Here is a 14,724-nt window from a genome sequence, read left to right as displayed (position 1 = left end):
TTCTAACAGCAGCAATTTTTGTCCGTTTTTCAAATGGGATGACTTAAAATAATGGCTGAAGTCATACTTAACTTTTAGTAAAGAATATTCGCTCTTCAGTGCTACAGGAAAACTGAGAACATGTGAGATAAACAAAAGTAGTTAAGAAAGGTGTTTCATTGAGATGTACCACTGAATTTCACAATTGTTTGTTTGCTAAATAAGTTTAAGGAAGAAGGAACTTAAGAATTTTGATGAGAACCATTTCTGATGGGTACAATTGTCCACAGCATCACACAAGAGAGAAACGTGAAATGCTCCTTTAATCTGTTCAGCAAGCAACTATTGACATCAATAACATTTCAAACTATGCCTAATGGAAAAGTTTTATTCTTAGATCTGTACTCACTCCAAATAAAGGTGATGCTGTCCAGAAAATTGAATTTTGTGAGTGGTACCATGCAAAATTTGCATTGGAGTATCAACTCTCATACACTCATCAATGGTCTCTGGATTTAGCCCTGATAATTTTCTTTTGGGGGGGGGGGCATATTAAGCACAAAACTTGCTGCAGCCGATGAGTTGAGGGCTGCCATTGAGAGAGAATGCTTATACACCAATAAAAGTGATTGGAAATGTTTTGGATTTCATTGCCTGGCATTTTCATCTGTTAGATAAAAATGGAACAATGTTTAAAAGCACAAAAAAGATAAAAAGTTTTTAAAAACGCAGACATGTTTCGGAGGCAATAGCCTCCTTCCTCAGTGCGAAATGAACAAATGGATGAATCAAGGTCATGGGAGAGTTTAAATGCGAAACCGGAAAAACATTGACCAATCAGATATCAGCGAGTGCTGAGGCAAGATATGACGTATTCGAACATGTAAAATTGAATAAGATTGGAGAAAAATGCGAAACAGCAAAAGACTCATTGCAAAGATTATTTAAGTTTTTATGAATGTAAAAGGATTCCAGAAAATCTAATTCACCTACTGTTGTAGGTCTGCAAATGATCTTGGCCTCCGAAAAGACAAAATTGTGCCCTGTGTCCCAACAATGTTTAGCAATTGAAGATTTGTTCATTTCCTGATTTTTAACGTGATTTTCATGTTCTTTCAAATAAAATTTAAGTGATCGCCTTGTCTGTCCCACGTAACCAATATTACATTGACAAGGAATGTATTATATGCCCCACTTTTCAAGTAGTTGGATTGGGTCCTTCAGTTTGGAAAAAGAAAGTTTATGGGTCTGTAAATTACGCGAAAGTCAAATTTACTGAGAATTCTAGAAATACAAAAAGAAATGTGTGGATAAAACGGTAAAACCACAAAATTTGTAGAAGAAAAACTACTTATGTTGGAGGTTTTATTCCGGGTTGAAAGTTTGCAAAAAGCCCTCTCGATGACCTGAAGAGGATAACCCCTGTCCAGAACCATGCCTTTCAAAAAATTGAGTTCATTATTAAGAAGGGTTTGATCAGAACTTATGGAGACGTGAATTAGATTTTCTGGAATCCTTTTACATTCATAAAAATTTAAATAATCTTTGCAATGAGTCTTTTGCTGTTCCGCATTTTTCTCCAATCTTATTCAATTTTACATGTTCGAATACGTCATATCTTGCCTCAATCAAAGTTAGCCTAGAATTGCATTTTTGAGACTTAGGTGCTGAACGATTTTCAAAGAAAGAAGTTGAACCTTCCCCAATCCAGTAAATCACCAAAAGATACCTTTAAAATTGATTGAAACTTAAAAAATATTTCATTAAGAAACCTCATTGCTTCTCTCTCCCCTCAGGGTTGCCCACAGGGGAGATAATGGCGCAAGTTGCGCCATCATTTTTTTTTTGGGGGGGGGGGATTTTTAAATTTATTTATTGATTTATTTTTTATTTAAATTATTTATTTTATTCTGTCCATAGTTTATTTCATTCATTTATTTTGTAAGTGTGTGTGTGTGTGTGTGTGTGTGTCATTGACTTAGCACAGAACTTTTCTAATAAAATAATAAAAAAATTAAAAAACAAGCTGAAAAATAAAAAACGAAAAATGGAATGGGCAGAGGAACTTTTTTGGGGGGGGGGAGAGGACTGGGGCCATGAACTTGGGGGGGGGGGGGGGTGAGCACCCCCTGTCTGCCTGTCTCAAATGACATGCAAGTGTTACTAAAGATAGCCTAAAATTGCATATTTCAGAGCAGAAAATTTCCGAATTGAGTATCCGACCATTCCCGCTTTTCTTAACCTCTCCACAAAATAACCGAAGACTACTTTTAAAACTTTGATTTCGGAACATTCCCACCGATCCCCTAACGTTAACAAAGAAACACTAAAAGTGACTTCAGTTTTGTAAAAAAATCGAGAGCAAATCCAAACCGCCCTTTCCTTTTTCTTTACTAAAAATTACCTAAAATTTCGATTTTTTACGTAAATTTAGCAATTTTCTCCAAATGTGGCCCTTTCCCACCCCCTTTTTTTCTTTTGTAAGTATGTAGAAATTAATTACGTCATTTTTTTTAAAATTAAATTTCTAGCTTTAATTCACACACTCTTGACAAATTAATATATTAGCTATTTCACAACAAAAGGGTGGCAAATTAAGGAACCGCCCAGGGCGGCAAACACTGTAACTACGCCACCGCGTAGACTTAAGCTTGACGCAAATGAGAGATAAATATGACTGAATCAAAATAAAATGAATTCAAGGTGCAAATGCTTTTACTAGAGTTGGGAAGTCAGTTTGAAAATAATGCCCAACTCTCCACTCAGACTCTTGGATTTTAGGAATGTTGACTCCAACCCTTGTACCTCAACATTTCTTTTTTTTTTTTTTTTTCTTCTTTTTCGGTCTTCCTTAGGAATTTTTTTTTTCCGGATTAAAGTTAAATTCAGGATTTAAAGTTGAATAATGTTTTGCTGGCATATTTATCTATTTTTTCTTTTTTTTATTTCAGAGAAAACAGAGCTGTAAATGGAGGGATTTGTGTCGCTAATCATACCTCTCCTATAGATGTAGTAATACTAGCCAATGATAACAGTTATGCACTAGTGAGTCAAGCTGTCATTTCTTTATTTGTTGTGTATTTTTATAGTAGCATATTTCGTGATCGTCAGATCTACATTTATTTTTTGCATATCAAAATCTTATTTATGTTTTTTATATTCATTTTTGTATAAGCAGCAAAATTTCTGTTGAAAAAATGCATATTGGGTAAAGTCACCAAACCATATTTTATCCTCATATCCAGGGGCGGCATTTCAACGTTTCATTTGGGGAATCGAGTTTTTGAAACATGAATTTTCTCAATAGGGAATAAAATACGAGTACATTTTTTTTTTTAAGTAAGGTCATTAAAGAAATTTTAATTTTAATTTCCACACTTTTAATTTATTTTATAGCAAACTGTAACAGAAAAGATCTTGATACTGCCATTTCTAAAGTAAATTTTTATGTACGATTTTTGGAATCCAGAAGAAAAGGAAATCTTGGTACTATATTCCGTCAATATCCAGTGGCATGCTCTTGGCAGTATGGCTGAAGATGAAAGTTTTGCTTGTCCCATCATGCACCAAAAAAAAAAAATTCTCTAACCTTCTGAGACAAGAAAATGATCTTTCAAAGTTAGCTGAAATGATTGGAATCGGTGAAAAATAATTGAATCTACAAAGTTATGTTAGGAAACGCATCTTAAAAAACCCCACGCAAGTTTAAAATTTGTGCTCTAGTCTTCATTTTTTATCATTGAAGTACACTGCCTCTTAACAAAACAATTTTTTTTTTTTTGCTTCGTTCAACAACTTTTACATGTATTTGAAGTATTTTATTTATCTTGTTCAATAACCTGTACATATAATATTGAACTTAGATTAATCATTAAATCTTGCATTAATTTCATTGGAAACTGAATGAATCTATTATTTGATACAGAATATTGAGCCAATCATATGTTTTTGCATCATCATGTGGATTTTCGTCACTTTTTTAAATATTTTTTTTTAATGGGTCCAATAATTCCAAATTAACAAGAAGCTCTTAATAGGAGCTCAATCAAGAGTTCTAGCTTTAACTTTTGAAGACCATTTTGTACCTCTCAGTTAAAGAGCACCCTGCAAAAGTATTTGTTGATGCACGTTTTTTTTTTTTTTCAAAAATTGCGTGTCTTTTATAAGAAGTTTCCATGAAAGCATACAATGTATTGAATTGCTTAAATATGCATCTTAACCTTTAGCCAACGGCGGTACATATGCTGTACCGACAAAAAGTGCTCTCTTCCTACGGCTGTGGTACAACGTCTGTACCAGTCCTTCCCTTCCCCCTCCAGTTACTTCCCGCAGCTGATAATCCTTTCACACACGCCTACGCAGGGAGAAAATGAATGAAACGCACTACACCCTTTTTGGGGGTCTGTCAATCAGAAGCGTTTGGCATAGTTTTGTTCCCAGTGAAGGAATGTGTGGCGAAGTTTCGAAAAAGAGGGGAGAAAGAAAAGAAGTAAAATTATTGAAGGAAAGAAAAATTTTTGATAGCCTTTTTCTGTTTAATAACCCAACAGTAAGGCTTCCTATAATTAAAAACAGCATATTTTACTGAGTACAAAACATCTGTTTAGTTTAAACAGTGTAGATATTTAGGGAGCAGAGGCAAGAAACATCATTCTCCAAAATATTTCTTTTGTTATAAATTTATAAAAATAATTAAACACTTGAAAAGCATATCTTATTTTGCTAACTTTTCAAAAATGAGTATCATGGTGAATAGGAAACAACTTATCAATTTGCGATTTGCCACGTTTCATTTATTTCTTTATTTACTTTTTAACTGAAAATTATTTGTAATACCGTTTCAACAAACCATGGAAAACATTCTAAAATCAATAAAATTTGAAAGAGAGGTTTAATTAAGAATCTGTGTCGTGGATCTTTTGGTTTGAAAATTGAAAGTTAGACTAAATGCTCATTTTTTTTTTTTTAATAAAAAGAGTCACTAGCACAGCCAGAAATATCTTCTGGAGGGGGTTTTCTGTTCAAAACGAGCCTTTTCATATGTAAAAGTTATTGCACAAGGGATGGCAAGAATTAAAATCAAGGGCTCTGAGGGGTGTTTTTACTCCCCCCCCCCCCTTCGCTGCGCTTCAAAATCTTCTGTGATAATTGATTACTTATTGAGTGAAAAGCATACAAACTTAATTTTGATATTTTAGAAAATATAAATGTATTTCCATGATATTTTGTCTATAGCGAATACTATTTCAGTAGAAAGTTAAAAGAACTGAGGATATACTGAATGAAACAAAATAAGTATAGTACACCGGGGCACGTTTACAAGGATTTTTTTTTTCGCTGAATTTTTTAATTTTATGGTTCAACTTGGGAATTCTTAAACGTTATGGCCTTATAAAGCAGTTAATAAAGTATAAATTTGTGCATTAAGTTTTCCCCCTGTTTGTATTTAAGGGGCTTAAAATGTTAATTTTTAAGTCAAAGTCGGTTGCTCCTCTTTCTTTCTTGCGCAAAAAAAAGAGGTTAAGTGAAAAGATTTATAAGAGCACCTGATATATCTTACTCAGTTTTCAATGAGAGTCTAATGTCTGTTTATATTTTTTTCTGTTAATTAATTCTTACATTTGGAACTGTTTATGCCAGTAAAAAATGGAAGAAAGAGGTTGTTTTTCTGTTTACTCATGCGTATTTTTTTTACTTATCTTCTCTTACTCACAAATAACAACGTACTGGGTAGTGAAAATGTATTATAAAGATAGTACATAAATAGGAAATGTTGAAAAGAGGAAAGACTTGGAATCTAAAACAAATTTGCCCAGATATTTTTCTTGTGCATTGTGAAGGGAGCGGAACTTAATCCTTCAACAATTACTAGAGGTATTTCAACCACAATTAGAAGAAAGAGTGAATGGGGATATCAGGGGATTTGTAGGCTGTCTCTCCATATTATCTCACTCGACAGTGATTGACTTTGAAACGCCAGCTTCATATACTAAAAAGGGTGCCTTGCATGCTCTAAAAGATAGATAAAAGCCAACGTTCTTTATGTAAATGAATACGGTGTTCAAGCACATTCCGCTTGCACCTGCTCAGAAAAGCAAAGCAAGGAATTGTTCACTATTATTGTGGATTCTTTCTTGGACACACGTTATTAGTGTCATCATTTTTCTGAATAGCCAAGCTGAAAAGCAAAGTTGCCTCCCTTGAATCTAAGGTATTCTACATTGTATTTACAATGGCTTTGGTCTCAGTTGAACGCTATTTACCTCCGCATTTTAGCGCATAGATAAGGACATCTGGCATTTTATTGAATCCAGTGGTCTACCTCACAAATAGAGTTTGATATTTATTATTTTGTTGTCATTAGCCTTAGGTTAGATGAGAAGCGTTATTTCAGTGATTTCAATTTTAAAACTGAACCAAATATACTTGCAGAAAATCTAAACCTCTAATGTAATTACTAATTTTATTGCTCATAAAAATGTATCGTCGAAAAGGACTCACAGATGAAGAAATACAAAAGTTGATGCAAGAACTAGACGATGAAAACTATGCTGATAGTGAGCAGAGTGCGAGGAGGAGGATGAATCATTTATGCAATCTGAGCTAATCGACGGAAATGAAAAAAATATCGTCGCACCGGAATTTCCAGAAAATTCTTTTGAAGTTGGAGCCTTAGAAAAGTGGAATAACCCAAAAGTCTGATTCTCCAATGAAATTCCAATTCACTTCGCATGTTGGCGTGAAAGTAAGCGTGGAGGAAGTACAAGAAGAGAAAGACTATTTCAATCTCATTTTTACCAATGACTTTGTTGAATTTTTATGTAAAGAGACGAACAGGTATGCTTCTCAGACTTTGCAGCCAGTACATTTAGGAAAAAGGAAACATGTTTTAGAATGGAAACCTTGTACCACTGAAGAACTAAAACGTTTTATTGCTTTGACCCTTTTAATGGGTCATATTGATAAAGATGATATTTGTGAATATTGGTCGAAAGACGAACTGATTGAAACGCCTATTTTCGGAAAAAGCATGTCCCGAGACAGGTATTTACAGATCCTTAAATTTTTACACTTTGCCAACAACGAAAACTCGCCAGACCAAAACAATCCAAATTACGACAGACTGTGGAAAATTAGAGAAGTATTTGATCACATAAATTTATATTTTAGAAGCCTGTATGATCCCACAGAAGAACTGTCCATTGATGAAGTTATTGGGAAATTCAAAGGTCGTGTTATTTTCAAACAATATATTCCAAAAAAGCTCAAGTGATAGGGTATAAAAAATTTTAAAATTTGTGATAAAACTGGTTATACTTGTCATATGCAAGTTTATCTTGGTTAAGATAACTCACAAGGAAGTACCGCTAATTTATCATCACACAATGTGGTAGTAAATATGTGTGAGCATTTCAAGAACAAAGGGCACAAGCTTTACACGGACAACTTCTTTTCTTCCCCATTGCTCTTCTCAGATCTTTTCTTCAACTATAAAATTAACAGTTGTGGAACCATACAATCAAACCGAAAATATTACCCAAAAGAATTGTCAAAATCTAAATGTAAACTGCAGCAGGGGGATGTAAAATTAAAATATAATGCAACAGGGCTTACAGCATTACGCTGGAAAGATAAACGCGATGTTTATATGCTCAGCAACATACATTGTCCGGATTTGTAAACTAGCAAAGATAATAAAAAAACAGAAATTGTAGAAGATTATAATCAGCACATGGGATATGTGGATTTAAGTGATAGGATGGCCAATTCGTATACCTTTGGGAGAAGAACAATGAAGTGGACTAAGAAGTTATTTTTCCATCTCCTTGATCTAACAGTACTTAAATCTCATTATTTGTTTAAATTAAAATTTCCGAAAAGCACCCACAAAACATTTCGCAAGAACCTCATCAGACAACTTCTAATTATCTCAACAAGCATTACAACAAGCCCTTCAACCAGTAATATGTCCATTCAATCACCACTTAGGACGAATATTTGCATAAGAAATTCTAATGAAGGACATTGGCCACAAGCAATTAAAAATTGACGAAGATGCATTGTCTGTTCTAAAAAAAATATGCAAAGGCGCTCAACCATCATATGCAAAAAATGCAATATTGCTCTATGCGTTGATATTAATTGTTTTGAAATTCATCACGAAAATTCAACGGACGCTTAGGAAGTTACGCAGAGCTTTGCAAATGCGTCCACCAGGTCAAATTTCGAGTTGGAAAAAGAAAAAACGGAACGGGAGGGAGGGGGGGGGGGGATATAATATATATGTGTGTATCAATATTTGTGTGAGTGTTTATGTTTATTCGTTTGTACCTGAATACGAACTTAGTGCTCTTTAAATTGTGTTAAGCTGTAATAATTTCTTGTATTAGAATTGAACGTTAATAAAATGTGTAATTTATAGAAATATATTTCTTTCTCTCTCTGTCTTAAGCATACATATGTGTCAAAAATAAACGCATTTTTGTGGTTGATTTTTCACAGGCTCAATTTTATGTGAGAGGAGCACATACAGTAGAAACACTTTTACTTTTATCTTAACTTAAAAAATTCATACTATTAATGTCAGTAATATTATATAAAAAAATGAGAAAAGAGAGATTACACAGAATAACTTAGTAAGTCTGAACAATAAACTTAAAATGTTTTAAATTTTTTCCAGTGTACATATACAACATTATTGATGAATTACAGTTGAACCCTTTTTATGTAATAGTATTTTAATGTTTTAAACCATTGAAAATTGCTTCTGTGATCTCGGATAAAAGAATCTCTAGCTTGATGGAAAATTCCATTAGGCGGGCTTATTTGTAATGAGTAAGACTGTCTTTAAGCATATTTTAGCATCATCACTAATGCAGTCGAAACTGTTTATCTGAAAAACCTCTCTATGTCAAAGTTTTCATTTTCCCTGCACATAAAGTATTAATTCAATGTTTTCCCCCATGTTTGTCTCGAATGAAATTTCCTGAATACCTGTATATCTCGTTATTCGTGTTATTAAAAAGGGAATATGATCATGTATTTTATCAACTAATATGATTGAAACATTATTGTGATAAAACTACTAACTGCTGATCATATTGAATGTAAGTTAGTTAATATTTTCTGATATTTTATTGTACTAGTTATGTTTTAAGTATGTCGACTTGCTTTTGAAAAACGTGTTTACAGCAGTGTTTTTTAGAGAACCCCATAAGGAACAAGGAGGGGAAAAAATTATTTTCAAACCATTGAATAAGTGATGACTAGCCAAGTATAGTGTCCCACTATGGTAACCCTGTATTGAGGAGAGCTCAGCGGTCGAAGTGGACATCGCCGCCTTTATGCTGTCCTATTCGGGGAGGGGGAAGGAACTAAGAAAGCTTTGAGCCGTAGGGAGAGGGAAAAGATAATTGTATAGTTGCCGTAGCCTAAAAGTTAACAGAAGGAATCAATGTTTCGATGTTCACTCATTAACTGAACGTACATTTAAAATATAAGCGCAACAATAAACTCAAAATACCGAGGAACTTCTCGTAAAAATCGGGCCAGTCACACCTCTGCACTGCCCTTTTACATTGGAAGCAGAAGCATCATCCTAACACTAGACTTACAATATGAGGCGTTTAACCCATATGAGGAAATTTCTTCTTTAGTTGAAACAAACTTATTCTCCCTCTGTTTTTTATTCTGGAAGTTCTGGAAATGATTCATGAATTTCTAAGTTATTATCCAAATAGCGAAAAACAGTTGCTCGTGTCTGGACAGGTTTCGAGTTTCATCAACTTTTACTAAAGATCATCTGCAGTTTTTTTTTTTTTTTTTTTTTTTCATTTTTAATTTCCTATTTAATTTTTTCCTACTTAATTTTCCAATTTCCTTGCATATGATGATCACTGATTCGCGCGTTATGTAAATTGAATTTCCCTATTTCTTAATATTCTGCGCAAAATATTTGCGGGTGCAACCGCACCTTCTTGCTCCCCCTATTTGCCGCCCCTGCTCATATCCAATTTCATCCCCTTTCGTTTCTTGGGTTTGACATTAAGTGTTGCCACCGGTGTATTTTTTGTAGATTGCGGTCAAGAGCACTATTTATTTGTCAAAGTTTCATAAGTCTAGTTCGCTGAGTTATCATTTAGAAGCACTTGTTCTGGTTTTTGAAAACCTGAGTTATAGTAACACCATTTGTAAATACTCTTTGATTTATTTGAATGCATTTATCTAGTTTTATTTGACATTTTTATTTATGGTAAGCTATAAACTGAATGAATTTTGTGTTTTGCCATATTAGGTTCATTTCATGTAGAGCAGGAAGTTGCGATATTGGAAAACATGTTCTTCCTATTTTTGTCCCTGCCCAGATTTGAGTAAAAGAGATAATGCAGAGTATCATATGCCAAAGACATTTTTAATGAAGATACACATTGAGAAATGTATGTGCGTTGCAATCACTGCACCTAGTGACAAAACAAAATATGCCCTGCGGCAAGGAACAAAAAGAAAATTAATTTGTGACATTTGTTTGGAGGTAGGGATTGCAGTACAGGACCAACAATTTAGTACCAGTATTTGATTTTTTAAAACATAATACCGGTAAAGTCAAAACAAGCAACGTAAGTAGAAGCACAAATTTGTAAATTACAGCAGACACGTGTTTCGGCGTTACAGGGAACGCCTTTTTCAATGCAAAAAATAATGAGCTTATGGATGAAAAGACATCCGACAAAAGCCAAGAGCAGATAAGCATGCAGCTTAAAAGATAAAAACAGCGGATTAGCCAAACACCAATGACAAAGTTATAAACCGATCAGGAACCAATAGGAATGCAAGCAAAGGCCAGGAGCTTTCTCTTAGGTACGAACCCAGAAAGAAAGAATTCAATTGGACAAGGATTAAACCGAAGCTAAAACAAAAAGAAAAGAAATTGTCAGTAACCGTGAACCGCAAGAAAGGAAAAGCAGAATGGAAAACCATGAAATACAATAAACAGAAACAAAAAATATTTGAAAAAAGGAAAAATAAAGATAAATAGAAGAAAATTGGGGGGGGGGGGTGTCAATCCAGACAAAAAGGTAAAAATAAACAAAGGAAGATAGATAAAAATGAGTGGGAAAAAAAAGGGGGGAGGGAATGGGGAAAGGACAGTATTAAAGATATGGGAGCCAAATGTTAGAAAAATATGGAACTGCACTAAGATCGTTAACTAAGTTAGAACTGTTCCTCAAAATATGAAAGGATTCCCAAAAGTCAAGATCTGCTGAATTGGGGCATTTTTGGATAATCTGATAAGAGTTAAAATCAAAAGAGTGATTCGAATCCCAACAATGTTGAGCAATACTAGACTTATTTAATTGTTGTTTTTTCACATAATTTTGATGCTCTTTCAAGCGAACTTTTAAAGCACGCCGAGCCTGTCCAATATAGGTAAGTTTACAACTACAATTAATTCTATAAATTCCACAACAATTAAGAGGGTGAATAGGATCTTTAAGAGAAGAGAATGAAAGTTTATTAATAGGAGAGAACACCACCTGGAATTGGAAACGTTTTAGAATCTTAGCCACCTGATAGCTTACAGATGGAAAGAATGGCAAAACAACCAAATTCTTTCTGATGAAGGTTCGGTTAAGAACATTAGTTTGGGATTTATTTGAAAGTTTTTTATAAATGGAATCAATCAAAGTTGGCGGATAGTCTCTATCAATTGCCACAGCTTTAAGATAATTAATTTCCACTTTAAGAAGTTCCGACGAAGAACAAATATTAATTGCGCGATAAACAAAAGAATTGAAAGCAGAATATTTTTGATTTGGAGGATGAGACGATAGTCTATGAGGAGGTAAAGAGACAGCAAAAGGTTTGCGATAAACAGTAGTTTCAAAACCAATTTCAGTACGAGAAACAAGTACATCAAGAAATGAAATGCAATTATTCCGTTCTTTCTCACACGAAAACTGAATATGAGGATCAATGGAGTTTAAAATAGATAAAACCTCATCACTCTCAAACTGATTCTGGTTCATTAGAACAAAATAATCATCAACATACCGAACATAAAATTGGAACTGCAGTTTTTGGAACAGCTTAACCTCAAAATAATGCATGTAAATATCACTAAGAATGGGGCTAAGTGGGTTACCCATAGCCAGACCATCTAACATAATATAAAAATTCCCATTAAAAAGAAAAGAACATTGCTTAAGACAAGTACGGGTAAGGAAAATTAAATCCTCAATTTCCGTATTGGTGAAATGAAATTCAGAAAGTCTTCTACGAAGGCATAACAATGAACCCTCGACGGGAACGTTCGTAAATAAAGAGTTAACATCAAAAGAAGCCATAAAAGAATTATTTGGAACGAAACTATGAATTTTTTTAACAAACTCAACAGAATTTTTAATAGTAAATAAATTGTGACTCCTAAGGGGAGAAAACACAGAGACTAAATATTTTGCAAGTTTGTACGAAGCCGTACCAATATTGGAAACAATCGGCCTGAAAGGAATACCAGCTTTATGCACCTTAGGTAAAGCATAAAATCTAGCACAATTAGCAATAGATGGAACAACAGAGCGTTTAACATTTGAAGGAATAGACTTAACAGACTTGACAGCAGATGCAATAGTTTTTAACTCTTTATCACTAGGATCTTTAGAAATTTCAGCATATGGCCCAGAAGAAATCAAATCATTAGTTTTATCAACATAAGATGATTTGTCAAGAATAACAATTTGGCCACCCTTGTCAGCTTTGGTAACAACCAGATCAGAATTCGAAACTAAGTCTTTAACAGAACGGCTAACAGTATTAGCAAATACAGGTTTAGAAAAGTTTGTACGAAGCCATACCAATATTGAAAAAATTGTGCTGAATAGTATTTACTATTCAGCACAAAGGTATTTATTTATCTTATTATTTTGGCTTAAACGGGCCTTACGTTTACATTTTCCGCCTTTTATGCAATTTGTGTTTTTGATTTTGTTTTCGGAATTTTTGTCTAGTGTTGTATTTTGATCGTGACTTTTTACTTCTTGTTTCTTATTCATTCTGTTATTGTTTGATTTCGTTTATTTTCATTTGTTTTGGTTTTGCTTTTGATTATGTCTCAAATCAATAGGTTTGCCAATCTTCGGATTAAGAAATTTCGTTTTTTGAACCATTTAAAATTTCTTGAAGAGTGTAGGCGCAAGAAAATTATTCCGAAGTTTATTTCTTTGAAATGTAATTTACCACGTTCTGTAAAAATTGACAAAGTAATCTTTCGGTCGAAATTGGCTTTACTCAGAGCTTCGATCCAGGAAACTAGGAAACATTTATAGTTTATTGAACGTGAACTTTATGATTTACATCTTTCGGTTTCTAATTCCATTCCCAACTTTAACATTATTGACAGAAATTCTTGGTCTAGAACCCTTCGTTCCTCTGATAAACATCAAATTGTTTTGAAAAAGAAATTAGCTATGCTTTGTAAATCTTCTCATGTCGTTCCTCGTGATAATTTACCTGTTGTTAATAAGAATGTTGTTGTTACTCTTTCTAGCGTTCCATTAAGTAATTCTCAAATTGAGGCTCTAAAATGTAATGATAATTTTGCTGTGAGTGTTAATCCTTCTTTTTCAAAGCTTATTGCTCCTGTTGAGAAAGCTTTTAAATTTAGTGCCTTAACTTCCTCTCAAAAAGATTCGATTCGGCATCTTATAGCTTCTAATATTGACTTTAACTCGAAAATTTCTAAACCTGTATTTGCTAATACTGTTAGCCGTTCTGTTAAAGACTTAGTTTCGAATTCTGATCTGGTTGTTACCAAAGCTGACAAGGTTGGCCAAATTGTTATTCTTGACAAATCATCTTATGTTGATAAAACTAATGATTTGATTTCTTCTGGGCCATATGCTGAAATTTCTAAAGATCCTAGTGATAAAGAGTTAAAAACTATTGCATCTGCTGTCAAGTCTGTTAAGTCTATTCCTTCAAATGTTAAACGCTCTGTTGTTCCATCTATTGCTAATTGTGCTAGATTTTATGCTTTACCTAAGGTGCATAAAGCTGGTATTCCTTTCAGGCCGATTGTTTCCAATATTGGTACGGCTTCGTACAAACTTGCAAAATATTTAGTCTCTGTGTTTTCTCCCCTTAGGAGTCACAATTTATTTACTATTAAAAATTCTGTTGAGTTTGTTAAAAAAATTCATAGTTTCGTTCCAAATAATTCTTTTATGGCTTCTTTTGATGTTAACTCTTTATTTACGAACGTTCCCGTCGAGGGTTCATTGTTATGCCTTCGTAGAAGACTTTCTGAATTTCATTTCACCAATACGGAAATTGAGGATTTAATTTTCCTTACCCGTACTTGTCTTAAGCAATGTTCTTTTCTTTTTAATGGGAATTTTTATATTATGTTAGATGGTCTGGCTATGGGTAACCCACTTAGCCCCATTCTTAGTGATATTTACATGCATTATTTTGAGGTTAAGCTGTTCCAAAAACTGCAGTTCCAATTTTATGTTCGGTATGTTGATGATTGTTTTGTTCTAATGAACCAGAATCAGTTTGAGAGTGATGAGGTTTTATCTATTTTAAACTCCATTGATCCTCATATTCAGTTTTCGTGTGAGAAAGAACGGAATAATTGCATTTCATTTCTTGATGTACTTGTTTCTCGTACTGAAATTGGTTTTGAAACTACTGTTTATCGCAAACCTTTTGCTGTCTCTTTACCTCCTCATAGACTATCGTCTCATC

At 33.6% G+C, this 14,724-nt stretch overlaps 1 protein-coding gene across 1 annotated transcript in view; it reads left to right on the top strand.

Moving 5' to 3' along the window:
• LOC129228362 (glycerol-3-phosphate acyltransferase 3-like) overlaps window positions 1–7,252 on the top strand; it is a 56,904-nt gene extending 49,652 nt beyond the window's left edge. Inside the window, exons 9-10 of the mRNA XM_054863041.1 lie at window positions 2,931–3,085; window positions 6,807–7,252. Coding sequence (XP_054719016.1) covers window positions 2,931–3,085; window positions 6,807–7,252 — 601 coding nt within the window. The remainder of the gene's footprint in view (window positions 1–2,930; window positions 3,086–6,806) is intronic.
• The last annotated feature ends 7,472 nt before the right edge of the window (window positions 7,253–14,724 follow it).

The sequence above is a fragment of the Uloborus diversus genome, chromosome 8, assembly GCF_026930045.1.
Source record: "Uloborus diversus isolate 005 chromosome 8, Udiv.v.3.1, whole genome shotgun sequence".
Taxonomy (NCBI): Eukaryota; Metazoa; Arthropoda; class Arachnida; order Araneae; family Uloboridae; genus Uloborus; species Uloborus diversus.
The sequence above is the reverse complement of the archived record's forward strand: the minus strand, read 5'-3'. Positions and strand labels throughout refer to the sequence as shown.